At 38.8% G+C, this 12,837-nt stretch overlaps 1 protein-coding gene across 2 annotated transcripts in view; it reads left to right on the top strand.

Annotated features, from left to right (window-relative positions):
- LOC119492025 (mitogen-activated protein kinase kinase kinase kinase 5) overlaps positions 1-12,837 on the top strand; it is a 39,479-nt gene that overhangs the window by 25,088 nt on the left and 1,554 nt on the right. For both annotated transcript variants that reach the window (XM_037776337.1, XM_037776336.1), the window contains 17 exons: positions 163-209; positions 286-330; positions 1,131-1,151; positions 1,856-1,901; positions 2,406-2,559; positions 3,594-3,694; positions 4,716-4,757; positions 5,392-5,470; positions 5,568-5,644; positions 7,221-7,281; positions 7,585-7,687; positions 7,800-7,858; positions 8,447-8,550; positions 9,951-10,128; positions 10,912-10,980; positions 11,478-11,570; positions 12,178-12,304. In XM_037776337.1, coding sequence (XP_037632265.1) covers positions 163-209; positions 286-330; positions 1,131-1,151; positions 1,856-1,901; positions 2,406-2,559; positions 3,594-3,694; positions 4,716-4,757; positions 5,392-5,470; positions 5,568-5,644; positions 7,221-7,281; positions 7,585-7,687; positions 7,800-7,858; positions 8,447-8,550; positions 9,951-10,128; positions 10,912-10,980; positions 11,478-11,570; positions 12,178-12,304 — 1,406 coding nt within the window. The remainder of the gene's footprint in view (positions 1-162; positions 210-285; positions 331-1,130; positions 1,152-1,855; positions 1,902-2,405; positions 2,560-3,593; positions 3,695-4,715; positions 4,758-5,391; positions 5,471-5,567; positions 5,645-7,220; positions 7,282-7,584; positions 7,688-7,799; positions 7,859-8,446; positions 8,551-9,950; positions 10,129-10,911; positions 10,981-11,477; positions 11,571-12,177; positions 12,305-12,837) is intronic.

Here is a 12,837-nt window from a genome sequence, read left to right as displayed (position 1 = left end):
ATACTAAAAAACATATTTGTGAATCTATGCACACAAAATATACATATACTACAAACATGTGCATGTATATATTTGTACTGTATGTACTATTTGCATGCGTGCATGCACTCATTGGCTGTAACCTCTTTTACAAATAGAGATCATTTCATGTGTTTTTTCCAGTTAAGACCTTCACCGGGATCCACCGGCAGCAGCAAGAGTCCAGTGAGGTAAAAGACGGATCACAGACGGATTTAAAACATTAAATATCTGATTAAGATACTGAACCTCTCTCTTCTGTTTCAGGGATCAGGACACAGACTCAGACGACGACTATGATGACGTGGATATGTAAGAAAGCATTGTGTTTAACAAAGAACCACATTGTTGTATAAATAATTGACTGAATTTAAACTGTTAGGTAACATTTGGAGTAAAATACATTACAGATGATCGTGTGAAAAGTGTCCAGTGGTGGAAGAAATACTAATTTACTTAAGTAAAACTAGCAATACTACAGCATAGAAATACTCTGTTACTCTGTTAAGTAAAACATCCTGCATTCAAAGTCATACTCAAGTAAAAGTACAAAAGTATTAGCATCAAAATATACTTAAAGAGCCAAAAGTTAAATTAAATTATGCAGAATTATGTATATTATAATACTGGATTATTATTATTGATGCATTAATGTGTTCATCACTTTAATGTTGCAGTTGGTGAAGGTGGGATACTTTAACTACTTTATATACTGCTGGGTAGTTTAATTAAAATAATACATCATATTTTAGTAGCTGATTTATGTTTTATATTATTAATCTGAATCTGCAAAGTAACTAAAGTTATCAAATAAATATATTGGAGTAAAAAGTATTTCCCTCTGAGATATAGTGGAGTAGAAGTATAGAATAGCATAAAGTAGAAATACTAAATACAAGTACATCAAAATGTACTTTAAATACAGTACGTGAGTAAATGTACTTAATAAAATTCCATCACTGAAAATGTTCTTATTTTATAATTTCTTAAAGCTCAGTATAGGAGCCACCGCAGAAATATTTAACAGTGCATTTGACTTTATATGCCAGCAATTTCCTTGTTTTTCAGTCATTTAAATAGAGTACACTGACATTTTCTTTTATCCTCCTCAGCCCTACGATACAAAACACCAGGTTAGTCTCAATTAACACAAACTCACATGTGTATTAATGTGTATTTGTATCGTTAAAGAGATAGTTCAGGTGTTTTGATGTGGGGGTGTATGAGATACTGATCCATAGTCAGTGTATTACCTACAGTAGATGGAGTTTGGAGAAACAGACAGGAGTACCAGCACGGGAGCAAAGCAACATACTGCTGTGGACGGGGGCAGCAGCTAAACAGATTTTAGACACCTAAAAAATCTTTTTATGTGAACGCCAGTTTACCTCGCCATCAGACAGCTGTGCAGTCTATGTTTACGACAGGGAACTGATGCCGTTATCTAGGTTCTCTTCAAAGCCACCAGACTCCTTTGACAAAAGCGATAATTTTACCTCTCAGAACACAGGAGTTGCTGAAGGTGACTTTGAAGAGAGCATAGATGGACTTGTCAGCTTCAGTCTCCCCCTTTGGGCCGTCTGACGGCAATGTAAAGTGGTGAAAATATTCTAAATATAGTATACACTTAAACTGATTTTTTTAGGTGTCTAAAATGCGTTTTGCTTTGCTCCCATGCTGGTACTCCTGTCTGTTTCTCCAAACTGGAGGCGTGCCGACCGTCATCTACTGTAGATAATACCCTGACTATGGATCAGTACCTCATACAACCACATTTCAAAACACCTAAACTATCCCTTCAACACCCGGACTGAACCAACACTTTCTCTGCCAACAGTCTCATAATGCGAGCTGATGACACTCCTCCTCCGCTTCCTCCAAAGGTAATTATTGACAAATAACTGAAAACATGATTTTATATGTGTGTTTATTACGCTGACAGGGCTGTGTATTCTAAGCCAAAGCCTTATCATTATTTACATTAAAACATTTATTGCCTGTTAATATCATGATAAATGGATTTTATCACATTCATGTAAAGGCTGAAATTTGAACTGTAAGGTGTTTTTCTACATGCACGTTCATTCATTTTTCAGACAGCTTTGAATGTTTGCATTTTTGTTGTTTTAGTAATAGACAGTGGTGGAAGAAGTATACAGATCCTTTAGTAGAAGTACTAATACCACACTGAAAATACTCCACTACTAAGTCCTGCATTCAAAATATGACTTAGGTAAAAAGTATTATCAGCAGAATGTACTTAAAGTATTTAAAGTAAAAGTATTTAACCTCTACCTGCTCTGTAATTTTAACTAGTTTTTGATAAGAGGCAGTTTATTCTGTTAGAAGAAGACCCTCAGCATGTCGGTATGTTTCCGTGTGTGCAGCCCAAAGCTCGGACCAGCTCTGAGGAAAGCATGGCGGGGGATGATGAGCGGTTGAGGAAGCCCAGCTCCCTGTACGCCCCCACACCTCTCATCAGGACCTCCAGCGGGACGCAGGTCCGATCGACGCCAAAACCACGATCCTCACGACACTCAGGTGAGCTGCCTCACCTGTATACTGCACTCAAGTATGAAATATGATAGACACAATATAGTGTTTGTTTTCACAATAATAGCGAACATTAAAGGGACTGTTTGTAACTTCTTACATGTATAAATCATTGCGGGTCGGTGTCCCATGCGCGCTCCCGTGTGGCTACGCTGTTCAGACTCAGACTCCAACACAAACTACACGCAAAGTTCTATCTAGTGAAGCCCGTCTGTTAAACAGTGTTGGCCCGTCGGAGGATGCGGGGGAGACCGTAGCTTTGGTCTCCAGGGCCGGAGTCTCTGCTGTACTCTGCTCCTCTGCCTGCTTGCCTTCACTCAACTCGCTCCACCTCACGTGCATACGCGCACACTCCACACTGCAGAAGAGTTAGTTTAGCTCTGAGAATATCTAGTGAATGTACAGTGGACGTTTGTGCAGAAATAACTGCTGCAGCTCCTCCAGACCAACAGAGGTTTCCCGTGTCTTGTGAAGTGACGGAGCTCCGCAGCGAGAAACGTTATCGTCTCCGACCAAAACTCCGGTGTCTCCCCTGTTCCCTCCGGCCGCGGTTGGGAGGCTGAAGCAGGAAAAGCCAACACTAGGATCAGCAGTGATTCATGGAGAGACCTTCATCTGGTCAGCTAACATTACTGCCAAGCAGCTGAAATATAGAGTGATATTGTGCTTTTAGCTGACGTGTGTCGCCTCACTGTTTTGCAGATGCTCGCTCACATTCAGAGCGTGAGCAACAGGACACTGACTTTCGTTGACTTAACGGGTGTCGCTGTTACAACCAATTTCTGATTCTTACAAACAGTCCCTTTAAAGGAGAACTGATTAAGTGATCTAACTTAATCAGGATAAACAGGAAGTTAGTTCCAGTTTCATCCTCACATCCACTCACACAGAAACAAATTAATTAATCGGTTCAGAAAATTTAAATTTCCAAAATGTGCATTTTGTGTGTGTGTGTGTGTGTGTGCGCGCGTGTGTGTGTGTGTGTGTGTGTGTGTGTGTGTGTGTGTGTGCGTGTGATCCAGACCCGTTGTCCCTCCCTGTCCAGCTGATTGAACACCCGTCAGACCTTGTTCCTCCTGAGCTCCCCCCTAAAGGCATCCGCAGACGGCGACCCCCATCAAAGGTACAGCTGTGACTAACTGTGCCGGTACTCCAGTGGTGAAATGTAACTAAGTACATTTACTCAAGTACTTCAGTACAAATGTGAGGTACTTTACTTGAGTCTTTTCTTTTCATGGCACTTTATATTCCTACTCCACTACATCTCAGTGGGAAATATTGTTACTTCTTACTTCACTACATTTATTTGACAACTTTATTAACTTTACAAGTTAAGATTTTTACATACAAAAGATATTTAAAATTTATAAAAATATGTTGTTTTGTTATAAATTAAACTCCCTATCAGTCTATACAAGTACAGCTGAAACGATTAGTCGATTTATTAATTCGTCAATTGACAGAAAATTAAGTACATAATCAAGTTCCAGCTTCTCATACGTGAGAAATGCTGTTTTTTTCTTTACATTATTGAATTAATTTTAATTTTTTTTTTAATATAGTTGAGGTTTGGACTGTTGGTTGGACAAAACCAACATTTTGACAAACATCCTCACTATTTTCATTATTTTTACAAACCAAACAATCAATCGATTAATGGAGAAAATAATCAGCGGATGAATCCATAATGAAAATAATCATGAATTAATAGTTCAAAATGAGCTCAAGCTCCAACGACAACAGTAAAATCCTGCTTTTACATTCATGCATGAGTAATAATAATCTAATGATAGAATATATAATAGATCAGTTACAGTTTAAATACTTTAAGTACATTTCCCTGATTATACTTACATACTTTTACTTGTGTAACATTTTGAATTCAGTGCTTTTACTTGGAACAGAGTATTTTTACAGTGTGGTATTAGTACTTTTACTTTAGTAAAGGATCTGAATACTTCCTCCACCCCTGGTGTACACGAGCTACTATTAGTGTTGTGTAGAAGACACAGAAATTGTTAAAATAAGAGAAAGTAGAGATGAAAAACAGGTGTAACAGAAATGAAATGGTTAAGATTAATTAGATTATCATCTTCATCTTCTGTCCTTCACACTCATCGTGATCTTTTCCTCGTTGTTCTCAGGACCCGGTTGAATGTGCCAGCCCCGTCATGAAGAAACCTCCTGTGAGTTTCTATCATTTCTACCTCTTTAATTCCAGAGAATATCCAAGTTTTATTCTCGTTAATTTACCACTTTAATCTCAGAGAATATTTACCTTTATTTCTCGTAAATTTATGACTTTAATTTCAGAGAATATCCACATTAATTTTTCGTTAATTTACCACTTAAAATCTCAGAGAATATCCAAATTCTCGTAAATTTACCACCTTAATTTCAGATAATATAAAAGTTTTTTTCTCGTTAATTTACAACTTTAATCTCAGAGAATATACACGTTTATTTCTCTATATTTACCACCTTAAACTCAGAGAATATCCAAGATTTTTTGTAGTAAATTTACCATTTTAATCTCGGAAATTTTTAGTTTTTTTCTCTGAATATTCCCGCCCTCCCCCGGAATTATTATTTGCAAAGCTTCTATAGAAATAAATAAATACACATAATCATGAAGTTCATTTTCAGTATATACGTGTTGTGCATAAGTTACATATCTAAATGTGATGCCTTTGTAGGCAATTGGTCTTAAAACTGATAATAACCTCAATGTCCTTTACCATTAAAACATTAATCATTTTGTAGGAGTACCTTATGTGTTTATTTGTAGATAAAACTCATAAATATCTCTCTCTCTCTCAGGTCTACTTTAAAAAGATCTTCCATGGCTGCCCTCTCAAAATAAACTGCTCCACGACCTGGGAGAACCCAGCTACCAAAGGTTGTCTCATCCATCGAATAAAGCTGCTCTCTCTCATCTTATCAAACTTGTGTTTTATGTGTCTGACCAGCCTGCGTTTCCTCTCTCTCTCCCTCAGACCAGCATCTGATCCTGGGGGCGGAGGAAGGGATCTACACCCTGAACCTGAGCGGCTCGGAGGCCACGATGGAGCTGGTACGACTTTTATTATCTAATTAATACACATTAATGTTTTACAATCTGTGGCCTGTAAACAACAGGTGAGTTGTGAGGAGACTGAAGTGAGTTAATGGTAATATTTTGTGGCCAACCTTTTATTCCTTGTTGTTACTAAAGTACTGTACTTGTACTTTACTTGAGTATGTCCATTTTATGCTACTTTCTACTTCTCTTCCACTACATCTCAGAGGGAAATATTGTACTTTTTACTCCACTACATTTATCTGACAGCTTTAGTTACTGTTCCTGTCCAGTGAAAACCAGGTGTTTCCAGATGTTGAATGTTTGTGATAAACTGAAGGATGAAGTGTTCCTTTATGTTTTGAGAAAATCCTTCTGAAGCTAAATAAACTCTTTAAAAAGCCTCTCGGATCAGCTGGAAAATGCATCGTCACAAAGCTGAAAACAGGTTGACTTTTTAGAGATATGTGGTTCTCACAGGACAGCGACGCTACAAACACATGATGATCTTATAGACCATGATGCATTGCTGTAGATTAAACTAGCCAACAGGATATAAAGGAGTTAAAATTAGTACAGTGTGAAGGATCTGGCGGCATCTAGTGGTGAAGTCGCAGATTGTAACCAGATGAAACTTCTCCCGTGTGCTAAAGAAAACATACTTATTAAAGGGACTATTTGTAACTTTCAGAAATGCTCGTTAACAGCGACACCTGTGGCCGTGAAATCAACGACAGTCAGCGTCGGGCTCGCGCTTGCTCGCTCTAAATATACCTGAACGAGCATCACTCAAAACAGTGAGGCGACAGATGTCAGCTAAAACCACAATATCACTCTATATTTCAGCTGCTTGGCAGTAATGTTAGCTGACCAGACGAAGGGATCTCCATGAACATGATTTAGATCTGATCCTAGTGTTGGCTTTTCCTGCCTCAGCGCAGGCTGAGGCAGCGGGGCTCTGCAGCGTGTCTCACTGCTCTCTCTGCCCGCAGCTGGAGAGAGCAGGGAGACACCGGCACCCGGTCGGTAACGAGACAACAACGTAACTCTCTGCAGATCCCCGTCACTTCACAAGACACGGGAAACCTCTGTTGGTCTGGAGGAGCTGCAGCATTTATTTCTGCTGAAACGTCCACTGTGCATTCACTAGATATTCTCAGAGCTAAACTAACTCTTCTGCAGTGTGGAGTGAGCATGCGTTCAGGTCTAGAGGTCGAGCGAGCTGAGCGAGAACGCGCGCTCTGTCTGAGTGAAGGCAAGCAGGCAGAGGAGGAGAGGCAGCAGCCACACGCGAACGCGCATATGCGAGCGCGCATGTGTCCCGACCCGGTACATTTATACGCTTAAAAAGTTACAAACAGTCCCTTTAATATTATATTCCATTTCTGATAAAAGAGCCCCCACGATGCTACACACTATTCCTTTAAACATCAACATACACATTAATGCAGCAGTAATATTAATCCAGAAACACTGACAGGGAACATTTTACTGCGACAACAACACTTTTACTTCTTCCAGCACTGGCCTGACATTATTTAAATAAGTCACACTTGAAAGACTAAACATATGTCTTCTGTTTCTCTTTCAGTTGTATCCAGGGAAGTGTACCTGGATCTACACCATCAGTAACGTCCTCATGTCCGTATCAGGTAAATTAAATAAGAACTTGATCCTCATGTAGTTTCTCTGGGAGCTTCCTGAAAACAGATAAGACACTTTAGTTTAAGGAACATTTTGAAGAGCTGCTAACAAAGATGTGTTTTTATTAACAGCTCAAAGGATTTATTTCTGGTGTAACCTTTAAAGGGATAGTTCTGGTGTTTTGAAGTGGGGTTGTATGAGGTACTTAACTATATCAGGTGGTTCGGAGTCTCCAAACTGTCCGTAGTTCTGAATGTGAGTGATTCTCTGTCTACTTGTGTGATAAAATAAACGTTCTTGTGTGTTTACAGGTAAATCTTCGCAGCTTCACTCCCATACAATGAAGGAGTTGTACGAACAGGCTCGGAGAGAACAGAGGATGGTTTCCTTGCCGACTCACAGACTGTTACCAAGGTAACACAAGACTATCTCTCTCTTTTGTTTGAAAAGTTTTGTCTAAAAAAGAACACATTTGCTCGTGCCAGTTATAAACTATATTATATGTATATATATGTTTTGTCTTCAGGAAATTTGCAGTGACGAGTAAAATCCCTGATACCAAAGGCTGCAAGACCTGCGCAGTTGGTGAGACAAAATACTGAATTATGGCAACAACAAAAATCATGTTGGATGGTTTAGTTTTATGTCTGTGCAGAGACTATTTTTGTTTTACATACTATTACATAATTTCCGTCACTGCAATAGTGTGTGTTCAGAAGCTATTGTTTATTTATTTTGCACAAATTAAGATTACACAAACATAAAACAAATACATAATAAACAATTCAGGAAGAGGCAAAAAAACCCACTGGGCTTATTTGAACCTCCACTTAAATAGTTTTAAAATTTCACAATGTTGTGACCGTCTAATAATGTTGTGGGTGGGTTTACATTTGAGTTAGTTGAAAGCCCGGTGCATCACATACAGTCGCTAAAGGGGGGCTTACCAAACGGCGGTATTTGACGAGTTGTGAGTGAGAACGTGTCGGGCAAAGAGGAGCAGATCAGAGAAGAATATACTTATCAATCATAGTGAATTAGAAACAAACTCTCTGATATGAGCCTGCTTCAAATAAAGGCCCTCTGTGGTTGAGGTAGTAAAGTACATTAACAACAGTAAATGAAGCAGATTGCTGTACAGTAGACTGTGTTGACCTGGTTTGTCTCCTGCAGCAGGCAGCATGCATGGAGGCTGCGTGTTCCTGTGCTGCGGTCTGGAGGCCAGCGTGGTGCTGCTGCAGTGGTACGAGCCCATGCACAAGTTCATGCTCATTAAGGTACGTGGAGAAACAAAACCTTGGATTGTTCTGTTCTCTTAATATTGCAGGCGAGGTCACTGAGGTTAATCAGTGTCCAAAAAAATGACAAAACTGGATCCTTTTCAATGTAAGCAGGGTGTACTGTTCAGCTGTTAAATGAGAAAGTGTGCTCCGGCTGGTGGGCGGTGCATGGTGTTTCCTCAACAGATCTCAATATGGCTGCTGGGTCACAAACTTTCTCATCTTACAGCTAAACAGTACACTACAAGATGATTCTGAGAACATTTGAGGAGAGAAATAGGCATCAGCGCTGCCTAGTTTGACCATTTGGTCGGAGGTTGAGAGTGATTGACAGCTGCTCAGAGACGGCAAGGCTCCAGCTCGGCTCTGATTGGTTGTTTTCCTCCGGTCTGTGAAATCTTGCAGATGCTGTTAGGAGCACCGGAGGACACAGAAGGACATGATTTTGTTCAGATTACCTGTCTCATGTACTACTGTCAGGATATTGTGACCGTTTTATAAAAATAAGTGTTTTTAATCATATTTGCTCCATTTCTACCCATTGCTGCTTTAAGTACTATTTTGAGGTACTTGTACTTGACAGTAGCCACTCCGCATTATGATGATGAATCTCAAATATTTTCATTTAAATGTCTGTTGAACCACTATCTATCGCCAACTGAGGAAACACAATGGTGATTGAGCTTAAGCCCCACTAATGAGAGTACTGCAATATTTATATGTTTGCAGTATTATGAACTGGGTGTCTGTGGTGACATTCCCGGAAAAGACGCTGGAGTACACAATTCTGAAAACTTGAAGCTCATGACCATAGAAATATAATATACGTCTAAGCTCATGTATTAACAAAAAGACTCCAGGCTGCTAAACTTTGAGCAGAGTTCCATCGTTATCACTCAAATGTTGGTGTGTTTTCATGTATGACTGTATCACACTCTCAGCCGTGTCTCTTCCTGTAAAATGTTTTGCTGCCCTGAAGGTCGTATATTAAAAGAGAGAGTAAACAGGAACACTATAACAAACTGTGATGAAGGAAAACCTGTGAATTCATGATGAAAATACAACGACATGTGCAGGTTGAGATGACGTATTGAGCTCATCTTTGTCTTTATTGGGCTGTTATCGCTGACCGCAGCTAATAAAACGACTGCTAGCGGGGAAATAAAGCATTTTATGGTCACTATTAAATTTAAGAGTTAGCTTTTAGACCTTTGACCATGAAATGGTTTTGAGAACAGACCCTCGGTTAAACACCAAGCTGTGGCTAAACAACTGCAGGTTTAAGTGTCCTTGAATGAAACACTTAACCTGTCTGCTTCGCTCGCTGCTCTATGTGAGATAAAAAACACCCAAAGATGTTTGATAGGAGATTAAACTGTTGACTTTTATGTTTGCAGAATTTTGACTTCCCGCTGCCCAACCCTCTGCGGGTGTTTGAGATGGTGACGGTGCCCCAGCAGGAGTACCCGCTGGTGTGTATCGGCGTCTCTCGGGGGTCCAGCCCCAACCTGCCCGTCTCTGTAGAATACATCAACCTCAACTCCAACACGTCCTGGTTCACCAACTCTGGCCTGGGTAGGTTGATTCACGTCCATTATAAAGACTTTAGCTACAAACACAACAACATGATCTGCAGCATTTAATTCATCCTTTAAATCTCTATCTCTCTTTACTTCAGTGTGTTGGCTGTTTTATTTGTTCATAATCTACCAACAGATTATAGATTTAGCTCAGTGAACATTTCTAGAAATAATTTCATTTGTTGAGTTAAACATCAGCGGTCGTAGCCAGATCAGAGTTAAAAGGGATAGTTTGGATTGTTTGGACCTGAAGTATCTCTTTAAGCATAAGTTAGCGAAGAGGAAAGTGGTCAAAATCTGGATGAAAACATAAATATTCCTTAATTTATCATATTAGTATTCCATTGTTCATCGTATTATTCAAGATGTTTGACAGTCAGACACAACACCTTGACATTTGATGCCGTTGTTTTTTGTTGTTGGTGTTGGTGCTGTGTCTGTGTCTGTTGTTTATTATTTATTCTACATTTTGGATCCCCATTAACTTCCACAAGGTGGTCGCTAGTCATCCTGGGGTCTGCACAAAAACATGTATTGTATTGTGTTATTTAACAGTATATTAAATAATACAATTTTTTTTTTAAATCACACAGTTTCAATAAAACAAGCCAAATTTAAGGATCAGAAAATACGTGAAATGGTTCTAAAATGTAAATAAAAACAACAACCGTCACAAATCCACAGCAGGAACAACAACAACAACAACAACAACAACAACAACAACAATAATAATAATAATAATAATTAATATTATAATAATGTTTGTGTGTTCTTACAGAGAGAGCTTGCCCAGATGTAGTTCAAGTAAACCAGTTAAACAGTAGCTCGCTGCTCGTCCTCCTAGAAAGTAAGTATTAACGTCTGTCATTAATATTACAGTACTCACAATACTGAAAATGTTTCAGGTACACAACAACACAAATATCTGTATGTACCTAATTCTGTTATATCGTGGTATTATGTGGATTTATTGTGGTGTTACGGAGTCATATTTCTGCAGCAGCTTCTTGTAACTTTAGATACTTTTACTCATTGTTTACTACCTGCTTACATCTCTGTATACATATATTTTACATTTACTACATTTTTATTTACTTTACAGTTTATTCACTGTGAAATTACTGTACACCACAAACACACATTATTATATTTTATATATGTTATATTTTATCTCTATATTTGAACCTCTGCTCTATTTTGTGTCTTAGATTCTCATTTTTACTTGCATGTTTTTTTTCTTTTTATACATATTTAATGTCTCTGGATCTATAATAGTAAACTCTGCATTATATACTGTGTACTTGTACTGCTATACAGTCTGAGGTATCTCTCTCTTCTCCACAGAGTCGGTACATATAGTCGGCCTGGACGGGGAGTCGAAGAGCAACAGGCCTCCGACACATGAGACCACCTTCTCTCACGATGTTGAGTCTATAGGTGAGAACATTTACTCAAGAGTATATTAACTATAAGTACTGTACTTAAGTACAAATTTGAATTACTTTACTACAGTATTTCCATTTTATGTTACTTTCTACTTCTACTCCACGAAAATGAAGGATTAAATGTTCCTCTATGTGCTGAGAAAATCCTTCTGAAGCTAAATAAACTCTTTAAAAAGCCTCTTGGATCAGCTGGAAAATGCAGAAAACAGGCTGACTTTTTAGAGATACGTGTCTCTCACAGGACAGCGCCGTTACAAACACATGATGATCTTATAGACCATGATGCATTGCTGTAGATTAAACTAGCCAACAGGATATAAAGGAGATAAAATGCAACATATAAATGAATGCTGCAGTAATATTAATCCAGAAACATGAAATAGAATACTTTAAATACTTTAAATACATTTAGCTGATAATACTTGTACTTAAGTATGGTTTTGAATGCAGGATTTTTACTAGTAGTGGAGTACTTTCAGTGTATTTGTACTGTTACTTCAGTAAAGGATCTGAATACCTGTTCCACAGCTGCTGACCAGCGTTGGTTATTAATGTAGATGATTAAAGCTCAGCTTTGACTCTCTGTTCTGTCTGTTCAGTGTATTTTGAGGACACGCTGCTGGCGGTGTGGCGTCACGGCTGGCAGAGGAGAGGACAAGGTTTCACTGAGCTGCTGGAGGAAACCACCGACCACAGAAAGATCTACAGACTGGTGCAGTCAGACAGGTACAGCATGCTGCGTGGCTGCTCGGAGTTTTAGTTTGTTTCTCTTGTATTTGTCTGTTCCTTGGATTTTGTTGCTACTGCCAACTAATAAACAGCAGCAGTATTTTAGACACCTGAAAAAATCAATATCAGTTCATGGTAGGGCTGTCAATCGATTCAATATTTAATCGTGATTAATCGTAAATTAATGGCACATTTTTTATCTGTTCAAAAATGTACCTTAAAGGGAGATTTGTCAAGTATTTAATACTCTTATCAACATGGGAGTGGGCTAATATGCTGCTTTATACACTTCAATCAATTAACAACACAAAACAATGACAGATATTGTCCAGAAACCCTCACAGGTACTGCATTTAGCATAAAGAATATGCTCCAATCATAACATGGCAAACTGCAGCCCAACAGGCAACAACAGCTGTCAGTGTGTCAGTGTGCTGACTTGACTATGACTTGCCCCCAACTGCATGTGATTATCATAAAGTGTGCATGTCTGTAAAGGAGAGACTCGTGGGTACCTGTAGGAGCCAAAG

Source organism: Sebastes umbrosus, chromosome 7, assembly GCF_015220745.1.
Source record: "Sebastes umbrosus isolate fSebUmb1 chromosome 7, fSebUmb1.pri, whole genome shotgun sequence".
NCBI lineage: Eukaryota > Metazoa > Chordata > Actinopteri > Perciformes > Sebastidae > Sebastes > Sebastes umbrosus.
This window is presented reverse-complemented; position numbering and strand designations above follow the sequence as displayed.